Raw genomic sequence first — 20,479 nt, forward strand, 5'->3', positions numbered from 1 at the left:
AATATTTGATGTAAAGATATAGTCATATATTGAAATATAAGCCATATATCGTAAGTAAATATAAAGTAATATTTCGTAATATTACAATATCTGTAATATGCGATTTTGTAATATTACGAAAACGTAAAATGTAACGGAAAGCTAGACTCCCTTTATAAATAGAGCCCCCTGCTACAATGCAAAGATATCACTCTTAGCATTTGCTTGCTTCCGTGAAGCTTTTTCACTCTAGCTATTTCCTTCGTTCTCTTTTCTTTCTCATAAATCATACATGGAGGAGAACAAGGAAATTGGAGGCCAACAAAGAAATGACACTTCCAAGAAGAGCCAAAGGGAGGAAGATCATCTCGCTACATTCTTGAAATATCTAGATGACCTTTACAAGGAAGCCACTGAGCTCTGCACCCTTTGCGGCGCTGAGGTTGCCATCGTCCTGTCCTTGCCCTCTGGCGAGCTCTACACTTTTGGTTACCCCAACTTTGAGATGGTTGTCGATCGATTCCTTAACCTCGACCCGAAACAACCCATTGGCGGGATTGGCGATCCTGTTGAAGATGCTGACGCCAACATTGGCGAACTTAGCCCCGAAGATACTCAGAAGCTGAAGGGCTGGCTTCTGGAAGTGAAGGAGAAGATTCGTGAGCACCGCGCGAAGTTGGCCGCCAACGCTCCCCCTACTGTAGCGGTGGCTGGCGATGATGCTGGTTCGGGGTCTTCTTCTGGCTATGCTGGAGCTGGTTCTTTGGGCCATGGCCTAGGAGGCATGCCCTAGGAAGTGATGTTTTAGGGTGATCCATTAATAAGAGATCAATGTGTTTTTACAGTTTGAGTTCGGGTGCTGTAGTTCCATTGATCTAATAAAGAATAAATTTAGAATAAATGATATGATTTACAGTTTCATGGATCTGCAAGGATAATTTAGGGAGAAAATGATATGATTTGCAACTTGACTTCTCCACAGGGATGTTTGAGGGGGGATCTACATGGACATAAATGCACCGTGTACCATAGTGAGCTCCATCAATACTTGTGTAAATGTTTCCTGGGATCCCATGGGCGGAGGACCGAAGTATGCCCCAGGATGTTCACGACTGCTTGAGATATATTTCGGTCGGCCGCTCTAGAATCAAAGGCAAGGGTGAATGATAGATCCTGGGAGATCTTTCAAGTACCAAACCAGAGTCTAAAACAAGGGTGTTGCAATCTGGAAACAATGGATGATAGATCCTGTGAGATCTTTCCATGGGAGTGTTCAAAATGCGCAAGGGGGAGGCCTCGCAATCTAAAAACAGGGGTGAAGAAACAGAAACAGAAAATAGAGAAAGATATAGAAAATTGTTTATTTCATTGATCAGAAATATATACCACTATTGCCTTAGGAAACAACACTACTATAAAAAAGTCAATCAGGTTTAGTGAAGCCTAAAATGTAAAGCCCTGTTCCTTTTTAATTCTCCAAACTATCCTAATGGAATTCATAAATGCCAACATTTACATATCTATTGCATAAAGGGGTATCATGCCATTTCAACTTTTATTCTTGAATCTACCCTGTCGTTACAACTCCCTGTGGTTCAAAACAACTATAATTCCTTACACTTACAATCTCAGAAATAGTTATCGGTAACCCACTTTTATTCTGACCCCTGACCCCTAGAGGAACTTAGGCTTCCAAACCCCTCACAGACGAGAAAGCCTGGGTTTCCTGACTGCGAGGTGTTGGGGAAGCCCCCATGGTCGGGAACCTGTCCTTCCCCGATCGAGGTCTGGCCATATCGATTCTGAGCATTTTCTCGTTAGAGGTAACAAACATCGTCGATAACCTATTTCATTTACGAATCCAAAACGTTTTTATATAATCATCCATTGTATAGAAGAAAGTCGAAGAGAATGAGAAAGAGGGAAAAAATGACTGTAAGTGATTGGAGAAATGGCTATGGAGAGTAAATAAGAAAGGAAGACAAAGTGGGCTGCCATAAGGGTAATAAAGGGTTTTTAATGCAGGATAGTTGAAGAATATTAAGTGTGGGCGGTGCAGAGCAATAATATGAGCTGAGAATATAATTTCTTTAAATCAAGGCATGCATTAACTAGAGAAGTAATGCATTCACTAGGAACTCCAAAAGACATTTAAAAATTAAGAAGTTTTCATAAACGACATAATTAAGTTAAGAAGTTCAAAGGTGATGGCAATGAAGCTCAACGACACCGTTTTACCTTAAGGACCCAGGCAGGAGGGTCAGCTGAAACAGTGCCATGTGGCACTGGAGGGCAGCTCGGCAACCGCCCAGGCGCCCATCATCTCGATCATGCCCTTGTCTCGTCCTTTTGCAATCTGGTCCGTCGATGCTGCCTTTTATCTAGTGCAATCCGAGCCCTTCAATTGCATCATGCGACCCCTATTTATTTACTGTGCATTGGGATTTGTAATGTGACAGACGAGAGAGAGAGAAAGAGAGTGGTCGCTGGGCTTGAGGGGGGTTTCTTCATTCTTGATTCAGACCCTCTTCAGATTCTTCTGGAATTCTCTCTGGTTCGATTAGGGTAAGTCTCTGATCTATTTCTTGTTATGATTTTGAGGCGATTTTGATAGAAACATTGCCTTTTGTAAATACGAGTGATAGTGAGGCTTGTATTCAGAGTGTTTGTAAACCCTATTTCATACTCCGATAGTGCAGTGAGCTCTCCGTTACCGGAGCTCAACGTGGACGTAGCCCTTTTGGGTGAACCACGGTAAATCTCTTGTGTTCATTCTGCTTTCCAATTTTATTTGTATCTATCTGTGTGAATGTTGGTTTCGGTTTTTTTGTTTTGACTCTGTTTATGTCGGGAAAGGATTCTATTTTTGAGATTTGAACAGTGTGTAAGATTGGGTTGCTTTCTGTTTGCGCAACAAGTGGTATCAAAGCGAGTTCTTTGATACGCACTGTGTGAGTCCTTGATTTTTTTTCCCCCACTCAGAGTCATGTTAGGGTTGTTAGTCGCCTGGTTAACCCTAATTTTTGGCCTCTAGGGTTTTCTGAAAAGCCACGTCAGTAGGTGTTTGTTGTGTGTCTTTGTCAGTGTCTAGGGTTTCATTAGGATACCTTCGTGCAAGGCAAAGATGACAACAACCCGATTTGAAATCGGAACATTTGATGGAAAGGGGGATTTCGGGAGTTGGAAAAAGAAGATGAGAGTATTACTCTCTCATCACAAAATGCTAATTGCACTTGAATCGGATAACAGAAAATGGTCCACTGAGCAATCAGCTAGGACCGATGAGATAAGGGAGGAGGCATTCAACCTAATGTTTCTCCACTTGAGGGATGCTGTTATCAGAAAGGTAGACGGTATGGATAACCCTCTTGACTTATGGAATAGACTTGAATCTTTGTATGCTGTTGTCTCTACTCCTAACTTAGTTTATTTGAAAGGTATGCTATTCAATTTTAAAATGAATGCATCGAAATCTATAGATGATAATATAGATGAATTTACTAAACTTACAGTAATGTTAAGAGGGACTGACCAAGCCCTAGGTGATACTAGTGAGGCAATGATATTATTAAACTCATTACCTGATGATTACAATGTGGTTAAACATGCTTTACAGTACACTGGTATAGTGCCTACATTAGAACTAGTAATTTCTGGAATCAAGGCTAGGGAATTAGAACTTCACACCTCTAAAAAATCAGGTAACAACTTGTTTGTAAAGGGAAAGTTTGAAAAGGGTCAGGGTAGTTTTAACCAAAATCAGAATGGGGGTGCGGGGCATAAGGGAAAACAAAATGGGAAAAAGGGAAAACAAAAACAATCTAAATGAAAATGCTACCACTGTGGAAAAAAGGGTCATATCAAAAAATACTGTTATGATTTCATTAAGAAACAGAAACAGGGTGAGAATGTGACAGTAGCTACCAATAACTCAACTGCCTTAGCTGAAGTTTTAAATATCTCATGTACATCTACTGTAAATGAATGGATTCTGGATTCTGGATGCTCTTTTCACATGTGTCCAAATATAAATTGCTTTCAAAACTTTAGCTCTAAAGAAACTGGCACTGTCTTTATGGGAAATAATCATTCATGCAAAATTAAAGGTATAGGTGACATCTCTTTGAAACTGCATGATAATAAAATTAGAATGTTAACTGATGTGAGATATGTACCTGGACTTAAACGAAACTTGATTTCTCTTGGCACCTTAGATGAATTAGGACTTTCATATAAAGCTGAAAACGATTTTTTGCATGTATTTAAGAATGATGATCTTATTCTCTCTGGTACAAAGAAACATGGTTTATATGTGTTGAATGGTTACTGTCATATCCCATCTGCATGCATGTTTAAATCTGATAGAACAGATTTGTGGCACTTGAGACTTGGCCATATGAGCCAGAAAGGACTACAGGCATTGTCCAACCAAGGATACCTTGGTCCAGTGTCTGCAGATGCCTTAGGCTTCTGTGAGCCATGTACCTTAGGCAAGCAACACAGGTTGAGTTTTCCAAAGGGAACTCACCTGGCGAAGGTATGCCTAGAGTATCTGCACGCAGACCTTTAGGGTCCCTCCCAAGTTCCCTCACACGGAGGTAACAGGTACTTCTTGTCCATAATTGATGATTTTTCTAGAAAGGTATGGATATTTTTAATGAAATCTAAGGATCAAACTCTAGAAAAATTCAAATCATGGAAAATCTTGATTGAAAACCAAACTGATAGGAAGATCAAAACTCTAAGAATTGATAATGGATTGGAATTTTGTAATAGAGATTTTGATTAATTGTGAAAAACCTCTGGTATCCTTAGGCATAGAACAGTAAGAAACACCCATCAGCAAAATGGGGTTGCCGAGAGGATGAATAGAACCCTTTTAGAAAAAGTTAGATGCCTTTTGTTTACTGCTGGAATGCCTAAAACTTTTTGGGGAGAAGCCCTGTCTACAGCTGCTCACCTAGTAAATAGGAGCCCATCTACAGTTATAAATTTTAAGTGCCCTGAAGAGCAATGGACTGGGAGAAAACTGAACTTAGACTATCTAAGAGTGTTTGGCTGTGAGGCTTATGCTCATCAATCAATTGGAAAGTTAGACCCCAGGGCTATTAAATGTGTCTTTATGGGATACCAAGAGGGAACCAAGGGTTATAGATTATGGGATAGAACTTCAGGTGGAGTTAAAATCATTATTAGCCGAGATGTAAAATTTAATGAATCAAATTTCCCATGCAAATTAGATAATAATGAAGATAACCCAACACCTAGCGAGCCTAGTGAGATTACTCTAGGCGGTAGCACCCAAATTGAGGTGGAGCAACAGGACTCTCCTACTACTCCAAGCCCAAATGACCCTCACATCCTTAATGATCCCTTAAACCAAGAAGAAACCTCTGATCATGAGAGTGATCATGAGGCTCAACCTGATAACCCAGAAGTTGAGGAGTATGATTCTCCTCAACAAGACCTAAGTAATTACCAACTCACCAGAGACCGAGTGAGAAGGACAATTAGGCCTCCTGTTAGATATGCATATTCAGATCTGGTATTCTGTGCTTTGATTGCCAGAATAGAAATGAGGAGTAGTGAGCCTACCTGCTATGATGAGGCTGTCAGCTCCCATAACAGCACTAAGTGGAAACAGGCTATGGATGAGGAAATGACCTCTCTAAAGGTCAATGAGACTTGGAAACTAGTTCCAAGACCTGATAAGCAAAACTTAATTAAATGTAAATGGTTGTTTAAGCTTAAAGAAGGGATATCTCTATCTGATCCTCTAAGATTTAAAGCAAGACTTGTAGCTAAAGGTTTTTCACAAAGAGAATGAATAGACTATACCGAAATCTTCTCACCAGTAGTTAAATTCAAAACCATACGCATGATGCTTGCTGTAGTAGTACAATTTGACTTAGAACTTGAACAAATGGACGTCAAAACTGCTTTTTTACATGGGGACATAGATGAGATAATTTACATGGAACAACCTGCTGGCTACATTGATAAAAATCATCCAGATCATGTCTGCTTACTTAAAAAATCATTGTATGGAATAAAACAATCTCCTAGGCAATGGTATAAAAAGTTTGATAATTTTGCTGCTGAGATTGGTTTTAATCGAAGTAAATATGACAGTTGCTTTTACTACATACTATCAGATGCCCCTGTTTATCTCTTACTGTATGTTGATGATATCTTGATTATTAGCAAATCCAAGTCAAAGATCTGTGAGTTAAAGTCACTGTTAAACACTAACTTTGACATGAAAGACTTAGGACCAGCTAAGAAAATCCTAGGGATGATAGTAGAAAGAGATAGAAGCAAAAGAAAATTGAAAATACACCAGCATGATTACCTTCTTAAAATGGTACAAAAATTTGGTATGGCTGAATGTAAAACTTTCAGTGTTCCCTTAGCTGGACATTTTATATTGTCTAAAATACAGTGTCCATCATCTGAATCAGAATCTCTAAAAATGAAAAATATACCATATAAAAATGTAATAGGAACCATAATGTATTCTATGATAAGCACTAGGCTAGACCTAGCATATGCAATATCCCTATTAAGTAGGTTTATGTCTAACCCAGGAAAAATTCATTGGGAAGCCTTAAAATATGTATTAAAATACATTAATGGTTCACTACATGCTGGCTTAAACTTTGAGAAAAGAAATGACACTCTTGACCTAATAGGATATGTAGACTCAGATTTTACAGGAGACAGGGACTCCCGTAAGTCCACCACAGCATATTTCTTCACATTGGGTAGCAACTGCTTTAGCTGGAAGTCCCAGTTGCAGCCATTGGTTGCACTGTCTTCCACTGAAGCTGAGTATGTGGCGGTCACTGATGCATTCAATGAAGCTATTTGGCTTCAAGGCCTCTTGAGGGAAATCAGTCTTCTACAAGGTAAGGTCAAGGTATTTTCTGATAGCCAAAGTGCAATACATTTATGTAAGAATCCTGTTTATCATGAAAGAACTAAACATGTTGATGTGAAGTTTTATTTTGTGAGAAATCTGGTAAGTAATGGAACTGTGGAAATCCACAAAGTATCCACAGAAGATAATCCAGCTGATATTGGGACAAAGGTAGTAACTGCAGCTAAGTTCAAGCACTGCTTGGGCTTACTGCATGTTGAAGTTGGTTAATCCAAACCAACCAGAGCAACGAAGGTAAGGATAGGAGTTTGCTGCACTTATTAATGTTTTGTCCCTTGTGTCATTAATGCTTCAAGGTGGAGATTGATGGCAATGAAGCTCAACGACACCGTTTTACCTTAAGGACCCGGGCAGGAGGCTCAGCTACAACAGTGCCATGTGGCACTGGAGGGCAGCTCGACAACCACCCAGGCGCCCATCATCTCGATCATGCCCTTGTCTCGTCCTTCTGCAATCTGGTCCGTCGATGCTGCCTTTTATCTAGTGCAATCCGAGCCCTTCAATTGCATCGTGCGACCCCTATTTATTTACTATGCATTGGGATTTGTAATGTGACAGACAAGAGAGAGAGAAAGAGAGTGGTCACTGGGCTTGAGGGGGGTTTCTTCATTCTTGATTCAGACCCTCTTCAACTTCTTCTGGAATTCTCTCTGGTTCGATTAGGGTAAGTCTCTGATCTATTTCTTGTTATGATTTTGAGGCGATTTTGATAGAAACATTGCCTTTTGTAAATACGAGTGATAGTGAGGCTTATATTCAAAGTGTTTGTAAACCCTATTTCATACTCCGATAGTGCAGTAAGCTCTCCGTTACCGGAGCTCAACGTGGACGTAGCCCTTTTGGATGAACCACGGTAAATCTCTTGTGTTCGTTCTGCTTTCCAATTTTATTTGTATTTGTCTATATGAATGTTGGTTTCGGTTTTTTTGTTTTGACTCTGTTTATGTCGGGAAAGGATTCTATTTTTGAGATTTGAACAGTGTGTAAGATTGGGTTGCTTTCTGTTTGCGCAACAAAAGAATTTGTGTTCAAATATTAAGACATTCATAATTAAAATACATATATACACTATTGAAATATTGGGCATCTAGATATGAGTTTGAGAAGCACGTAATTGGTTCCCATTGATTAATGCAAAACTATGAGGGAACGAGATCAAATCCAAGCTAAGTTGAATCTTGGAGATAAGAGTTGCTAGATCTATTGCACTGTGGGAGGCTCCAACCAGTTCAAGAAGCGAAATCATACCTTTTAATTTATTAATAGATTTGATATTTGTTTAGATGCGCTAGTAGTAACTATTCTGGGTTTCTAACATGGAGAAGTTAATTATAACATGTATTTTGTGTACATACCTCTCCTTAATTCCCCCTATTTGGAATGAATGAATGAATTTCATGAAATTTTGTGGAATTCATTTCCAATTCTAACTTGTATGTTTGGAATTAATGAAAAAACTTTGGAATTCAAAATTGAATTCCGTGGAATTCAACTTTACTAACACAAATTCCATTAGAATTTGGAAATGAATTCCACAACTTGATAATATTTGTTTGTGGAGAAAAATACCCTCACCTCTCTCTCTCTCTCTCTCTCTCTCTCTCTCTCTCTCTCTCTCTCTCTCTCTCTCTCTCTCTCTCTCTCCTTGCCACCAATTTTCATTGTCGTTGTGGACTCTCACCACTTCTATATCACTACACAGGATTGTAAGCTAAATCCTTTTAAGTAGAATTATATTCTCTCTTTATTTTATTTACATTTAATTTTATTTAAATTATACAACATAATATACTTAGTTAATACTTAATTCTAGAATTAATTTTGAAATTTATTAACTCTAGAATTAAGAATTAATTTTAAAAAGTAGACCATAACTATCAATTCCCACCTAACAAATTCTAATTTAAAATATTTTATTTTTTTATTTGCGTGTAAGACCACACTTCTAGTATTATATAAGTAAACACCATTGGCTTTATGCAATACTATCGATTAAGTGTTTTTTTTAAATATATTTTATGTATCCTGTTTAAAAAATAAAAATTAAATATATTGACAAAATTTAAACTCATAATCTTTAAAATATAATTTATTTCTCAAATAATTTTACCACAACACCAAAACTCTTTATGTTAAATTTTATCTACAAATTTAAAAAGTGAATTCTAACTATTATTGTTCTATCTGTGAGTTTTGAGATACCACAAAAATGTGAAGATAAGAGATCTTACCTGGAAACAACCAAATTATTTAAAAATGGAAAGTGAGGTGTCCATTGTTGTTGCAATACCATTTAAGAACTACTCGAAAAAAATTTAATTTCACCACATTAAAATCTATTATAAAAAACTTAAAATGTAGAAGACTTGCAAATGACAAGGCAAAAATAGAGCAACAAGTGGCTGCAAACAAAGAGTTGACAACAGATTAAGACACAACAAAATCATAACCATGGGTGATGCCGCCTAAGCAAAGTACGAAATCCAGAGTTGAGGCCAAGACACCCAGGCATGGGGTGCCTTGAAAAGTGCGTACTTTAATATAAAAAAAAAAATTAGTCTTGTAATAGAATATGTCTACTTGGATAATCGCCCTTGAGTGGCTCTCATCGCTCACATCTTCGATTTCAGTAGAGAAGGTAAATTGCAAGTGTGAGAATTTACCTCATTGCACAAAGTGAGGATTAAATTCGCGACCCATTAATACGAACTTGACATATTATTTAATTAATTTAAAACAAATACATATTTAGACATATATGTTTAAATATATCTATTAGTAAATATATCTACTTATAGAAGAAGAATTCATAATTAATTTAAAACAAATACATACAATTATTTTTTTGAAAAAAAATACTTTTAGTCATTTAAGCTTACTAATTATACTTTACAGCCACGTTTTTTTTTTCCAAAAAAAGTACTTAAATTAGAAATACGACATGATCAAAACTGGCTGGATTAAAATTTAAATAAAATTATAGATTTACAAAATTAGTTAGTAGGATCAAAATTGATAAAGTGCAGTTAATTTATTTGACTAATTGAAACTATATATATATTTTTAGAAAAGTAGTTAAAAATGATTTTTTTTAGACACGGTTAGTTTTTGCAATTTTCACTATTTTTTTAAATATATGGTTAGTGTGTATGGTCCTATAAATATCTAGCTAAAAACTTATGGAAGATGGAGTGGCTTGAATAATTGTTCTTGAATAAAAAGTTAAGGTATGTTTCCTTGTGGAGAATGTTTTTTGTTTTTTATCTCCAGTTTTTATCTTTGTTTTTATATTTTTATTTCTATAAAAAATTAGAAAAAAATAAAAAAATAGGTTAATTTTTATTAAATATGAAACCAATTTTATACTTCAAAAAATAAGAGAATGCGTTCAAAATTATGTAAAACAAAAGTGTAGAAATTGATGACAAGGGTAGAGATGGAGGAATAGGAGAGCCTGATAAAGAAATGAGTTGTTGTCGTAATGGCAAAGAGAGGTGTGGTGGTGTTAATCGAGAGATAAGAATGACAAGAGGACAAGAAGAAGGTACTTGTTGTTATAAGTGGCAAGGATAAGAATGGCAAGAGAAGAGGCCAATTATGCTCATTGTTGAAGTGACAAAGGGCGACGGGGAAAAAATTTGGAAGGTGTGACAAGTGGGTGGGTGGGTACAAATAAAACATTAGAAAAAAAAAAGTGAAGTAAAAGGAAAAATTGTTATTGACATAATTCAAAGTGAGACTCAAATTAGAAAAACTTATTTTCACTACATAATATCTTTAAGCTATTTTCTAAAGTCTATTACAATTTTTAAAAACAAAAAGTTAGATTGCATTCTCTTTACTATTTTCAAGTCATTTTTAGTTTTCAATTTTCTAAAATAATGAAAACGCGTTCTCTTTGCTATTTTTAAAAATGCATTCTTGAAAACAAAAAAAAAATTATAGAAAAAACTTAAAACAACAAAAAGTTTTAAATGTTTTCATCCAAAACAAACTTTAAACTCAAATACATTTATTTATTTATTTATTTATTCATATTTTATTATTGTAATGGAAAAAATATTACAAAATTCATTAACTTTAAAATGTATATATTTTTTTAATAATATATTAACATTAAATATTTATAATTTACTAAATAATCAAATTTATTAAATAAAATATTATTAAAAAATATTTTTAAAATTTAAAAGAGAATGCGTTTTCTAATTTTTTGTTTTGAAAAATAATTTTTTAAAATGACAAAGAGAACGCATTTTTAATTTTCTAAAAACAGACTACCAAAACAGAAAACTGAAAATGAATTCAAAACTTAAAACTAAAAATTGAAAAGTAAAAGGAACGCAGCCTTAGTTTCGCAATTTAAATAAATATAGGTGCACTTGTCTATTTTTCTATTGAATTAAATTTACACATATTAGTAAAAAAACAGTTGAGGTAATGTTTTAGATTGCAATTAGCACTCATGTAGTTTGTACATGTGGTACCCCTCTTATTTTATTTATTTTTTATAAAAAGAAAAGATACCTTTGCAAAACATAATCAATTTTTCATTGATTTTTTAGGCTTATTTTCCACTAAGTGTCCATACAATGATACAAACACATGAAAAATAAAATTTTATCAGATCTCTTAGGTACATTCTCTTTACTTTTCAATTTTCAGTTTTGAGTTTTGAATTCATTTTCAGTTTTCTATTTTGATACTCTGTTTTTAAAAAATTGAAAACGCATTCTTTTTGTCATTTTGAAAAATTATTTTTCAAAATAGAAAATTAGAAAACACGTTCTTTTTGAAATTTTGAAAATATTTTCTTAATGATATTTTATTCAATAAATTTGATTATTAAATAAATTATAAATATTTGTTCTTCGTTAAAAAATGAAGAACAATTTTTTTTTTGTTTTCAAAAATACATTTTTAAAAATAGCAAAGAGAATACATTTTCATTATTTTAGAAAATTGAAAACTAAAAATGACTTGAAAACAGTAAAAAGAACGCAACCTTACATTTTTGTTCTTCATTTTTTAATGACAATGACAATTTGAAACTCTAGTTGTGTAATAGCTCGATCCTCTAGTGTTTGAAGCTTAAAACACAATCTCGTGCACCACTCAACTCATTGCACCTAGGCATACCAACTAGCTACCAATAGTTGATGCATCAACAAGAGCCCTTCTTTCATTGTCGATTTAGTCCCAAGGTTGGAACCCCTTTTGAAGAAATTCAAAGTAGTTAGGGTTTTTTGGGTAATTTAACAAAAAAGTCAAATTACACATCTTACTATACTAAAAAAAATTAAAGAATAGGGTAATCACCAAAGAAGTTCAACTGTCACATTGTCATTAGCTTTTACTGATAATTGCTAACTTGACATCTTATGTTAAATGACTTACTCTTGAGGAGTAGGCAAGCACTTGCCACCCTAAGCAGGCAAAAAGGTCGCAAAACCAGCTTTTGTTAACAAGTTACCTAGCATCTAGAAAGGTTCTTTAGCCCCTTTCTTGCCACCTAATCAACCAACTATACTCAAACTAGGATTGGATCTATTAAGCGAACTCCCTGTCCACTTCATGGTCATGGAAAAGGTTAATTATATATTTAAATTGTGAAAATGTAAACTTCAAAAATTAAATTGCATGCAGGTATTTGATTCTTAGTTTTTCCGTGCAACTATTTCGCTATTGTTAATTCTTTTTATTGTCTATTATAGCATCTTTTCTCCAATCATGTTATTATACCATAAAAGTGAGAAGAAATTTTCTAAAAGTTTAAACAGCTCTCTTGCCTTGCAAAGATTTCAAGAGTTACGAAAAGATTTGGAGTAGCCACCATCAATATCATTCAAGTAACTAATGTGCGATCAAACAGTTCTCTTGGTTTGGGAAGATTTGCAGAGTGAACATGAGATGATATCAACATGTTCATATAGACATTACTCTATGAGGCATTTGATCGAACATACGGCGTGCGAGGGAATAAGCGCCTCTTCCGGGCAAACACCACCAAAAAACGAACACTCAACTTTTGTTGCTATGAACAGCAGATTAAAAGAAGATCCTTAATGGGATCTGGAGCAAGTAGAATAATGAGAAGTGAGGACAATCTGCAGCACTTGATGAGTAGACCATCTTCCATTGAAATCCAAAATCCATAAACCCAACCAAAAAGAAGTGATGTGCAAGAACTTACAAAAGTGTAGAAAGGACTGAGCTCGTAAGCCAAGAGAGTAATGATAGATACAAACACGCAAACATAATATATGTCCCATATCTCACTTGCATACAGAATGATTGTGTCAAGTTGTAGCGCTATCAATTTAAAACGAAAGAACCCATCAACAATGTATGCGAATCTCAATTTAAACCATGTATCATATTTCATTTGAATTTAGTCAATAAAGTCACTTTACATGACAACTCAACTTATTTTGCAAAAATAAACCTACAACAACCGTGTATCAGTAACTACAGTCTACATCCCCACACTTCCTCTCAAGAACTAGCACAGAACATATGGTCAGGAATTGTACGTTTTCAAGATGATGATCAGTCAGAAAAGGTCTCAAAAGAGTTCAAAGTGAGTACTCACAGGAAAAGCGATTCTCAAACACAACTACATGAGGCAGCCAACATAATGAGCTCGTGGATATTTCCGCTGTAGTTGTGGCCATTGCACAAATAGGTGATCGGCCATATGCAGCTTGTAAAGAATCAATCCACTTAATGATAGCCTCCTCACTCTTGCTATACTCTCCACATAAAAAGTAGACGACCATCTTATCCCCATCACCTGTAAACAGCATTGAAGGGAATCATGATAACCCACAATATCATCATAAATAATCAATAATTCAAGAGAATTGAATTGAATTAAAGAAAAGAAAGAAACCAGCTAAAGCAAAGCTTAGCATAGATCTACATATATACACTCTCAGGGAAAGCTTCCAAACCTTGAAAATAAATGCAATTATACAAAGAGGTACACAAGTGCCTGGGCCATTGCATAGAATCTGCAAGATAATATGATTTAAGGATTTCTGAAGTGGAAAAGAAAAAGGCAAAGAAAATTGAGAACAGTTTAATTTAGTTACTTGCTCAACAGAACAAAGGTAAATGGGTATGCATAGTACTACCACTTGGGGTCTCATTTTAATCATCAGCCACAGAGCATGAGCAATAGCAATTAATGTTGTCCCAACTGAAGTTAAATATGACTGGCCTACTTCTCTACTTCGGTATATCTGCATAAACTGCGCATCTTGTACCATCCCTGTCTACAGCAAGAAAGACCATTTCTAAGAAGATTATAATTCACAATAAACCACAAGCAAATCATAGAACAGGATGATGATGCAAATGCCGGCTAATTAAATACTTGGAATGGTATGTACACATAAAACATGTTATAACTTCTCCATCTCAAATAATAGATATAACTATTTGAGAGAGTTTGCAACTGCAAGGAATTATATGCGTTTCTGACTACAAGGAGTTGAGGGAGCTGTAACTGCATGGAAGGTGCTAGAATAAAAAAGGAAATAGCATGATAACCATTATGCCATAGACATGTACATATTGCCCTTTAAGAAGTCCATTGGGATACTTTCAAGAACTAAAATGTGGACAGGGCTTTACTCTTTAGGCTTCACTAAAACTAACTCTTGACTTTTTTATAGTAGTACTTTTTTTTAAGGGAATAGTAGTATAAATTTACAATCAAAAAAATAAAGAATTGTCTCTATCTCTATGACTATCTAGAAACTCTAGGAGTATAATGCTCTTCTAGCTTTGTTGTCTTCTCTGACTGACCAATCCTGATTTTTTCAACCCTCTCCCTTCTAGAATCCCTCCTTTAAAATCATTTCCCGATGAGCTTCCAACACCCATGTTCCCCCTTCACAAACCACCATGGTAATCAACCAATTATTGGTGTTCAAAATTAAAAAATTTGGATTATTAAATGATTTTAGAAAAGGTGTTTCCCAATAGTATATACTGTACCCAAAAAAAAAGAAAAGAAGCTCCAATAAGTTATGCAACTTAATCAAAAATTAGAAATGTTGCTTCCGAGTAGCATATACTATTAAAAAAAATCAATTAGCCTTTTTTAATAGTAACATATACTATTAAAAATTAGAAAAGTTGCTTCCAAAAATTAGAAAAGGTTCCCACTTTGAGTCATAAAACGTCATTTTTGCTTGCAACTTTACCCTTTTTTACTAAAGAGGAAACAATCTACTTGCAAAAAAACGGGGGAAGATTGCATACAAATATGTCTCTCCCCAAACCCTCATAGAGCGGAGAGCCTCATGCACTCAAGACACCTCTCACAATTTGAACTCAAAAGTTTCCAATCACATGGAGTAACCTTACTAGCCTTGCTTGAGACTAACCTCTAACTAGGGTTAAAGAGCAAAATTTGGGCAAAATCAAATAATTGAATCAAATTAATGAATCTTGGTTAATTCCTTTTTTTTTTTTTTTTTTTTTGGGGGGGGGGGGGGGGTATTTCATTTTGGTTTGGTTTTATTTTACAAAAAAAAAAAAATTGGTTTTTCATTTTCAGTTCGATTTTGGAAAAAATATTAGATTAAAAACCGAAACAACCAAAATTATATCAATTTATTAAAATATCCATAAAGTTTGATTTATTTACAAAATTGTCATTCAATATAAATGTCCCTATTTTTCAATTTCACCCTGTCTTCACAAATCCCTAGCCAATTAGATTTCCAATTTCTCCTTAAGCTTCAGCCTTCACTGTGTGAGACACCACACATTCCCCCCCTCCCCCCAACACCCTCCCTCCCTCTCTTTGTGGGTGTGCATATTTCTTTTGGCAATGCTTTTTTCTGCTCTATCTTCTGGTACGTCTTAAAAAGGGACTTGATATATGTCAGATCCTTGAATCTGACAGGAAGTTCTCACTGAATTGGTGACAATCTGGTTAAGAAATTAGAGGGAAATGAGAAGAATTCCAGAGGGGGAGGAAAGACAGAGAGATAGGAGGGAAATCCGAGAGAGAGAGGGAAATCATAAGTTTTTGATTAATTTCTTTGATTGCTTCCACACTGAATGCAACCAGTAATTATATACTGATTGTAGCTAGCTTTTGGTGCCAAAAAGGGCCACAACTTTTTTAAAAGTTACAGCTTTCTAAATATTGCAACTATCTAACTTCCATCTAGAAGAATGACCTTTCATCTGCCCATACCTTCTACCCGAGAATGTATTCCCCTTGTTTATTACGTACATCACAATATAGTTTTTAAAAGGGGGATGGAGCTATGCTGCTTGGTGGAAAGGCTAAAACCTGGTTTTAGCATCTACTTGGTATTGAACTTTACTGGTTTGTTTATATGGGTCAGTGGAGATGAAAGGCTAACACAAACCTGGTCATTTTCTTAAGAACATGCATCCCTATGGTAGGCTGACCCATTGTAGCCACCAATATAGGAAAATTCACTACCGATGAACATTGCCTTCACAATCCATGCACCACCATAGGTCATAGCATGTTCTACTTATACATCATCTCATAACAAATACACAAACAAACAAATGGATTATAGTAGATGAAATGAGTTTGTACGTACGAGTTTCTGTAGAGGAGCTAAGTAGCTGACCTTGCCACTACTAGTTGCCACGTCTCATCCACCCAAACACCTTTTCTAATTGGCTTCAGGCCGTTTTCTTTCTCTTAGCAAAAGGCTTTCTTCCCTTCTTCTCCCAAACTAGCCAAACTCCACCTTACTTTGAGATCTAAATACAGCAGCTTCTTTATTGGTTGGTTTTGCTTAGTATCTTCTCCTTTTTCTCTCAATTCACATGTCACCTCAGTTTCTAATACTTACCAAAAAAAAAAAGGAGAAACTCTTAGGATGGCTAGAAATAGAGTTGCAACCAACTGGAGAGAGCATGAGGTGGCCTCTTCTAGTCCTTCTCCCATCCAGTTGAAGTTGTTGCTAGAAGAAGCAACAAGTTGGTTGTTGGAAGTGTTGCCACTTGCTTTACACTCACCTTTTGCCTCTTAATTCAGATTAAATTTTCCTCTAATCCCTCTTCCCCCATATTAAACCAGCTAATGGGCCAAATAAGGTTAGTTGCTTGTGAACTTTCCACAAGCTAGCAACTTGTTGGCTGAAATTGTGCAACTTCTTGACTATTGCCAGTTTAGGTACATTCCAACCTTAAGTTGGCTAAGTCAATACCCTAGAATTAAGACTAAACTTCAATGAAATCCCTACAAATTGCCATGGGTCCATGCAATTGGTTTATAGCCCAAATATAGGCATATTTCCCCTACACAAGCCAACAGCCATGACTTCTTAAAAAAATTTAAGCCAATTTATAAAATTAAAAAAAAAAAAAAAAAACTAAAACCCAAACAAACACCCTAAATAAAACTCTCCAATCTCATATCCCACTCATGCATTTCCAAATTTCATGAAGAAACTGTCAAACTGCCAAGGGGATTTCTTCCTTAGTGGAAGTTTCTTATGTGGGCCAGAGATTCCAGCCAAAGACTTTGGCAAGAGAAACCTTTGTCTCTACCTAAAGGCATTGGCTTAGAGAATGGAAATGGCATGAAACCCTTTATGCCATAGACATGTAAATATTGGCCTTTAATAATTCCGATTGGGATACTTTGGAGAACTAAAAGGGGGACAGGTCTTTAATTTTTAGGCTTCACTAAAACTGACTCTTGACTTTTCATAGTAGTATATAATTCTTTTTTATTTTTTTAAGAGAATAGCACTATAAATTTATGATCAAAACAAATAAAAAGTTAGCCAGATATACTTTAAACACAATCTCTACCTTATCAGCCAAGGAATTCTCAAACAATCGAGCCTTCTGAAGACTCATATTATCAGTGGTTGCTGCAATGTAAAATCTTGGTGTAAATCTGTCCGTGTGCATCACAGATAAGAGATTTAGCATCTCAGCAGTATGACCACCTACACAAGTGCAAATCAAGGATAACCATAAATAAGGAGCTGAGACAAACAAATCAATACCAAGAGAGGATAATGGCAAATACGCACACCTGAGCCCAAAACAATAAGCGTACTGAGAGGTTGTATAGACTTAGTGTGAGGTGGTTTGCTGCTCCAGTATAGAACATAAAAAACCCGCATCATTATTAAGCCAATAGCAAGGCTAATGAGAAGAATGTACACGTTGAACACCATAGCAACAATCCGAGAGTTAACCCCTTTCTCCCTTGCAAATTGAACCTTCAATTCTCAGTCAAAACAAGTCTGTGAACTTCGTATCAAAGACCATAAACAAAGACAAAGAGCAAAATGAGGGGAAAAAGGAATAAGCAAATAAAAATCCAGCAAATAGAGAAAAACCTCAAATCCAAATCGCTTTTGCTTGTGTGTGCAATTACACATCCTTCAAAGGCAAAATTCAGACAACCAAAATCACCTTGAGAGGGATGAAGCTAGAGGGCATTCGGTTCCACAAATGAAATTATTTCATTTTGAACTCAATAAGTAAACATTTAACCAATTTACGAATAAACCAATTCAAGTTTCTACTAAGAGATTGTTTGGCTAGGCTTTTTCTAAAAAGAGCTTTAAGTTATCTTTAGCTTTAAGCTTTCTAAAGCTTTTGAGTTATATATATAGTGCTTTAAGTTAATGAAAGTGTTAGGATAAAATGTACTTTAAGTTGTCACTTATATAGATATATGTTTGGTAAAACAAAAGCCTAAAGCTACTAGAAGTGATGAAAATGACCAATAAGGGCATACTTCAACTTTAAACAAATAAATTCATTAAAAAAACTATTTTCACTAATGAATTCAATTAATAAATTTTATAAATTTATATTTAAAAAATTAAATTAACCTTTCAATAATAATTTTGACAAATCCTAATTTAATTAATAAATTAGATGTTTACCTAATAAATTACTGAACTTTGTATTTGGATAAATTTGATTAATAATTAATAAATTTAATATTCTATATTTAAAAATAAAATCTATATTGATTAATAATTATGTTAAATTTATATCTATATAATAAATTTGTTTATTACCAAATAAATTTGAGAAATTTGATTATTACTGAAATAAATTTTAAAAATTACAATAAAATAATATCTTTAATTTGGTAAATATGAGAAATTTGACTTCAAATAATAAATCTGATAAATATAATAACAAGATCCAAACATGGAGATAACACATTTTTTGGTTTTATACATTGTAACAAACATATATAACCTATCTAAGTTGAAACAGGAATGACACAAAGGAGTTATTGACAGCATTTCACAAAAAAATATGATATTGATTGCAATAGGACTGAATAACATCTCACAAAATTATGAATAACATTTCATTTTCATTTTTTTGCTGCACATTTTACATTCAATATAAGGACTGAATTTTAGTTCAAAAGATAATAAGGCTTGGACTCCTTAAGTTCTTATATAGAAGTAATTCAACATTTAAGATCTGTAATTCAATCCCTCCTATGAAGCTACACATAAATAAGCACATTTTGATCAAAAACTATACCCAACTTGAAGGATCAAGAACCTAGAAAAACAAATGACATCAACAAACCCAGAAACTAAATAAGGCTTGGACTCCTTAATTTTTGTTCAAAGCAACAAATAACAGAAAAAATCAACAAATCCAGCAATTAAAGAACCATGTGCACAGCAATCCTAAACAACAAATATCACAGCTAAAATCTGTGAACAGAAAAAATCACGTCAACACAAAATGCAGCAAAAATACAACAATAAAAAACACGACAAAAATCTGTTCATAGCAACAAGCCACAGCAAAGATCAACAAAACACTGCAGTTAAAATATCTGTTCACAGCAATCCAAAAGAGCAAATAACAACAAATCCAACAACAAAATACAAAAAAAAAATCTGTTAACAGCATCAAAGTACAGCAAAAAATGGGATACCTATCGCTCTGAATTGCTGTGACACCGGAGTGAGAATGCTGTGACGCCGGCGAGCAGCAGCAAAGAAGACGGAGATGATGGATGCTGTGACGCCGGAGATGTGAAGCCGGATCGGGAACGCTGTGACGTCAGAGATGACAGGGCGAGCGGAACGAGGAAGATGAAGCAGTGATGACGGACGAGGGACGCCAGAAACAGTAACAGCAGCAACAGCAGCACCTTCTCGATCTGGGTCAACGACGACGGACGCCAGAGATGAGCGACGTACCAGGGACGCCGGAGACGACGGACAGGAGATGGTGCGAGGGAGGAGGAGGGAGACAGACATCGATTGTCACGAGGGAAATTGGGTTAGGGATTCGGGACATGACTTGGAAACTCTAATTTGTAAGAGGGTAGTATAGTCTTTTAATTGGTCAATCATAGCCTTTTCCGTCCACTTCAAAACTTTAGAAATTAAAAATGAACCCGCTCAAAGTTTTATAAACTGCTGATCTAATAATAATTTTAAAGTTAAATAATAATACAGGAGAGCAAAAATTTAATTTACCCAAATTAATCTATTTGAATCAATTAAACTTTAAAATTATGTTATTTTAATGTTTATAAAACGA

At 35.0% G+C, this 20,479-nt stretch overlaps 2 protein-coding genes across 6 annotated transcripts; one reads left to right on the forward strand and one right to left on the reverse strand.

Moving 5' to 3' along the window:
- Positions 1-271: 271 nt before the first annotated feature.
- Positions 272-772, forward strand: LOC127808635 (agamous-like MADS-box protein AGL61). The gene has a single exon (XM_052347206.1). It carries the CDS (start codon positions 272-274, stop codon positions 770-772), a length of 501 nt encoding a protein of 166 aa, XP_052203166.1.
- A 12,492-nt stretch (positions 773-13,264) lies between these two features.
- LOC127808910 (uncharacterized) lies at positions 13,265-20,230 on the reverse strand. Of its 5 annotated transcripts, none has more exons than XM_052347622.1 (6): positions 19,866-20,230; positions 17,973-18,148; positions 17,744-17,883; positions 14,014-14,196; positions 13,873-13,932; positions 13,265-13,712 (listed from the first exon to the last, which is right to left on the reverse strand). In XM_052347622.1, exons 2-6 carry the CDS (start codon positions 18,115-18,117, stop codon positions 13,536-13,538), a joined length of 705 nt encoding a protein of 234 aa, XP_052203582.1. In that variant the 5' UTR covers positions 18,118-18,148; positions 19,866-20,230; the 3' UTR covers positions 13,265-13,535. The 5 variants fall into 5 exon arrangements, with proteins under 5 accessions (XP_052203582.1, XP_052203583.1, XP_052203579.1 ...); XM_052347623.1 differs by having other exon boundaries at positions 14,056-14,196; positions 17,973-18,162; XM_052347619.1 differs by having other exon boundaries at positions 17,973-18,162.
- Between the last annotated feature and the right edge of the window lie 249 nt (positions 20,231-20,479).

This window comes from Diospyros lotus, chromosome 8 (assembly GCF_014633365.1).
Source record: "Diospyros lotus cultivar Yz01 chromosome 8, ASM1463336v1, whole genome shotgun sequence".
NCBI lineage: Eukaryota > Viridiplantae > Streptophyta > Magnoliopsida > Ericales > Ebenaceae > Diospyros > Diospyros lotus.

Coding starts and splice junctions, on each gene's coding strand:
- LOC127808635 (XM_052347206.1), top strand. CDS start 272: ATGGAGGAGAACAAGGAAATTGGAGGCCAACAAAGAAATGACACTTCC.
- LOC127808910 (XM_052347622.1), bottom strand. CDS start 18,117: ATGGTGTTCAACGTGTACATTCTTCTCATTAGCCTTGCTATTGGCTTA. Junction 17,884..17,972: donor GCTTATTGTTTTGGGCTCAG/GTGTGCGTATTT, acceptor GCACTTGTGTAG/GTGGTCATACTGCTGAGATG. Junction 13,713..13,872: donor TAATTGCATTTATTTTCAAG/GTTTGGAAGCTT, acceptor TGCTGTTTACAG/GTGATGGGGATAAGATGGTC.